The 5000-nt window shown below is 49.2% G+C and overlaps 1 protein-coding gene across 1 annotated transcript in view; it reads right to left on the bottom strand.

The window, feature by feature from the left end:
* pcxa (pyruvate carboxylase a) overlaps positions 1-5000 on the bottom strand; it is a 300166-nt gene that overhangs the window by 240443 nt on the left and 54723 nt on the right. The window contains exon 8 of the mRNA XM_063203143.1: positions 4156-4274. Coding sequence (XP_063059213.1) covers positions 4156-4274 — 119 coding nt within the window. The remainder of the gene's footprint in view (positions 1-4155; positions 4275-5000) is intronic.

The following is a 5000-nucleotide window of genomic DNA, read 5'->3' as shown; positions in this document are numbered from 1 at the left end:
TCATGAACCAAGATAATGCAAAGCACGTGTCACCAATGCAACCAAGTGGAATCAACTCCGGTTTCCTAAATGGACACGACTTTCCCAGTGAGCTTCATTCATTCTCCGAGTCTCCTAAAGGGGCATGGCGGCCATCTTAGAACCTTACGTCATTTTGGGCATTTCTCAAAACCTAGTTCGCGCACTTCCAAGTGTATTCACCCTAATTAGTCACGCCCAGTGATTGGATACTCTTTAATAGTCACACCCAGTGATTGGATACTACGTAGAGTTCATCAAAGAGTATCCAATCACTGGGCGTGACTAATTAGGCTGATACACTTGGAAGTGTGCGCACTAGGTTTTGAGAAAGGCCCATCGATTCCGGAAGAAATGCCTTATGAACCGTCTCCTCCTTATCTACAGTTTCTGGCACGTGGACATCAGAGTTTCCATCAGTGACTTCTTGTTATCTGACTACCACTAGACTTCACTTCAGCACGGGGAGCGTTAGTTCTGGGTCCGACCCGAACACGTGCGGCTGAATTATGCTTCTGCTTTCTGCCATTTCCACATGCACGGTAGCAAAAAAGGGGGAAAAGAAATGAATTACATGAATACATAATTCAGTTATTATTATTTCATCAGTCATGCCAAGGCGGCCCGCCCGCCGGCTCGTTATTTCACAGCACCCGTCAAGAAAAAGTAGAGCGTGCCGTTGTGCAATAGTCACTTAACCATTCATTGCCCTACAAGCGTTTCCACAGTTATCATTCAAAAAGCGCTTTAGCATCAAATTTAGACACAAAAAAAAAGATCTGACTCCAAATGGTAGCCAAATTATCCAAAGTCGATTCCCTAGTCGTCAATCAGGAGAAGACAACTCAATTGTTAAGGGGAGACACTTAGCAGTAAAAAAAGACATGGCACAGCAACTAGCCAGGCTCCAGCGGCAGTAGCACTAGAGTCAATCAGGCCCCCAAACAGGGCATCATATAACCAATGGCTGTACGCACGCACGCACGCACGCACACACGCACACACACACACCTCTCCATACGCTACACAATGGCACCAAACACACTGGCTACTAGTCTCTTAAACCCAAGGAAGCATCATATAACCGATGGCTGTAAACACACGCACGCGCACATGCACACACACCAATTACTGAGCCCAGTAGGGCATCATATAACCCATGGCTGGCTGCCTTGCAGAGGTACAACGAAGGTCTCAGGTGGTCAGATGAGCCACAGCCATCAATACCACTTCAAACAATGGGCAATTCACACACACACACACACGCACGCACATCAACCATTAGTTGTCACCCTGGGGTTTTTTTGCTTTTCCAGGTACACACACTGGACTGGCTGCATTCTCCAAAAGGGTGAGACAAGTCCAAAGCTGAATCTGTGTGTCTTGCCTGCAGCCTCCACAGTTGCCCAGTTTCAGCCAATGACACCAAGACACGCAGAACGCTTTCAATGACGCTATACAGCCCATGGTAAAAGAAACGGAAAAGTGTAAAGAGTTCAAATTGCACATACATGTACATGCACATAATGTTTCAAGTGCACAATGCACTCTGTGTGTGTGTGCGTGCGTGTGCGTGTGCGTGTGTGTGTGCGTGTGCGAGGAGTTAGCCAGAAAGAGAGAGAGAGAGAGAGAGAGAGAGAGAGAGAGAGAGAGAGAGAGAGAGAGAGCGCAAGAGAGGGCGAGAGAGAGATGAAAAAGAGAGAGAGAGAGAGAGAGAGGGACATGAAACAGCGGAAGTGGAGAGCGAGAACCAGAGCGATAGGAAAGGTTGAAGTGAAGAGATTTATAGGACGCATGTCTCCCTGTGTGTGGGAGTTGTTAATCTCCATTTCTTGTGATTTCCTTCATCTCCCGATCTATGAATAATAACCAGCCTAGTCTCTTCCCATCCCCGTCACGCCTGGTAATGGCTTTCTGGCGCTAGATGTGTGTGGAAAAAAAAGGATGCAAAAGGGTGTGTGTGTGTGCATCAGAGATAGAGGGACAAAGGATGAGGGAGGGTGAGGGAGAGAGAGAAGCAGACAGAGAGAGAGAGAGAGAGAGAAGGAGAGAGAGAGAGAGAGAGAGAGAGAGAGAGAGAGAGAGAGAGAGAGAGAGAGATTGAAAGGGGGACAAACTCATATGTCAGAGAGAAGTGGCGAAGAGCAGAACAAATGAAAACATAAAGAGAGAACTTGAGAGTGACAGAGAGCAAGAGAAAGAGTGAATGAGAGAGAGATAGAGAGAGAGAGAGAGAGAGAGAGAGAGAGAGAGAGAGAGAGAGAGAGAGAGAGACTGAAAGGGGGACGAACACGCATGCACAGAGACATGCCGTCAGACACACACGCGCGCGCGCACGCACGCACGCACGCACACACACACACACACACAAAATGAAGGGTGAGCCTGAAGCTGGGTAGGATGCCATTCTGCGGTGTGGATAATCACTGCCAATAACTCACTCAGCACATGACATGCTCAGACGCGCTCTGACTGACGCGCAAGCCATCGGCACCCGCCACCAGCACAGTGCAGCGACGAACACCACAACAAATCAAAAACAACACAGCACAACAAACACAGCACAACACAACACGACACGACACGACACGACACGACACGACACGACAGAACACAGCAGCACAGACAAGACACAGCACAGTGCATCAGACAAAACACAGCACAGCACAACATGACACAGCACAGCACAACATGACACAGCACAGCACAACATGACACAGCACAGCACAACATGACACAGCACAAACACAGTCAAACAGACAAGACGGAACGCAGCACAACAGACAAAGCACAGAAAACCAGTCAAGACACCGGAGAACAAACAAGACTACACAACAGGACAGACAAGACAACATGAAAAACACGACAAAACAGAAGAGAACACATCAGACAACACAAAAGATAACATAAAGAGAGCAGGCCAACAACACAACAAACAAGACACAACAACAGAACTGACAAGACAACATGAAAATCACGACGACAAAAAAAAACAGCCAAACACAACATAACACATACGACACAGTGGAGCAGACGACACGACACCACACGACACGACACGACACAACACGACACGACACGACACAACACAACACAAGACAACACGACTCGACACCACACGACACCACACGACACAACACGACACCACTACACACCACACCACACCACACCACACCACACCACACCACACAACACGACACCACGCCACACCACACCACACCACACGACACGACACGACACGACACGACACGACACGACACGACACGACACGACACGACACGACACGACACGACACGACACGACACGACACAACACAACACAGCACGACACCACACCACACCACACCACACCACACCACACCACACCAGACAACACAACACAACACACAACACCAGACAACATAACAGATAACTAAGCGAACAGACAAACACAACAGACAACAACATCACACCTAAAACACACCACCACCACCACCACCACAACAACAACAACAACAACCCTGAGGCCCCTACTCACAGCCCCATCTGCATGTGCGCCCATACACGTGCGGGCACACACACAGATATGGTGAAGCAAAGGGAGGCCCCCAGTCACAACCCCAGCCGCACACAGGCACGCACGCAGGCACGCACGCGCGCACACGCACACGGCGTAGGGGAGGGAGGCCCCAGCTGCCTCTGCACAGATATGACTCACGACCCTGGCAGCCCCACTCACACTGTCCCAGCCAGAGCCAGAGCACTGTTGCCAGGCAACACGCCCACCGAGCAACCCCTCAACACAGAAAGTGTGTGTGTGCGTGTGTGTGCGTGTGTGTGCCTGTGTGCGAATGTGTGCAGGGAAGCCGACAAGGTGGGACAAAGGGGTCAGTTGTCCCGGGCCGAGAGAGAGGGGGGCCCAGAATTGGGTTCTCATTACATTGTATGTATTGGGTGAGGGGGCCCATTCAGATTACTTTCTCCTGGGCCCAGTCAAGACTGTCAGCGGCCCTGTGTGTGTGTGTGTGTGTGTGTGTGTGTGTGTGTGTGTGTGTGTGTGTGTGTGTGTGTGTGTGTGTGTGTGTGTGTGTGTGTGTGTGTGTGTGTGTGTGTGTGTGTGTGTGCACGCACATGCGTGCGTGCTTGACAGGTGACTTACTCTGTGATCTGCTCGGTGACGGTGTGTTCCACCTGTAGGCGGGAGTTGACCTCGATGAAGTAGTGCTTGCCGTGCTTGTCCACCAGGAACTCTACCGTGCCCGCGTTCTCATAGCCAACCTGATGGGACAGAAAGAGTACAGTACATTTTATTAACTCGTTTAGTTTATTCTATCACCCGGTGAGCAGACGGAACGTGTTCGGATTGGATGAGCAGGTGTCCACTATTCCCTGATAACGGTACACCTATGAAGTCATGCGTATGTGTGTGCGTCCAACTTAGTCGCGCATAGAATATTCGTCTGCAATGTTGACAACATTTATGTAAAAACCCTGTAGAAATCATGCGGATGATATACCAACAGCATTACAAACAAAGAATTTATGCGCGACTAAGTTATCCATCATTTAGATATCTGTAATGCATCCATAATTATCATATCCATCATTTAGACCTGAAAAACGCAGGCTAAAAAAGGTGTGTCAGTGTGTCTGTGTGTGTGTGTGCAAGGGGAGAAGAACAGTGCAGACAAATCAACACGTTTTCTAGTATACGTATATACACCAACCACGAAACTAGATAGACAGACAGACAGACAGACAGACAGACAGACAGACAGACAGACAGACAGACAGACAGACAGACAGACAGACAGACAGACAGACAGACAGACAGACAGACAGACAATGTTTGTGTCTATAGTACAAAGTACTTCCTCAGAGAAAACCTATGAAACTATTGATGTGGCTCACTCAATCTCTTCCTATTGGTCACGCACACACGCACACACGCACACACACGCACGCATGCACGCACGCACGCACGCACACACACACACACACACA

The sequence above is a fragment of the Engraulis encrasicolus genome, chromosome 7 (assembly GCF_034702125.1).
Source record: "Engraulis encrasicolus isolate BLACKSEA-1 chromosome 7, IST_EnEncr_1.0, whole genome shotgun sequence".
NCBI classification, from domain to species: Eukaryota; Metazoa; Chordata; class Actinopteri; order Clupeiformes; family Engraulidae; genus Engraulis; species Engraulis encrasicolus.
Note: the sequence above shows the minus strand (reverse complement) of the source record. Positions and strands in the feature narration are given on the sequence as shown.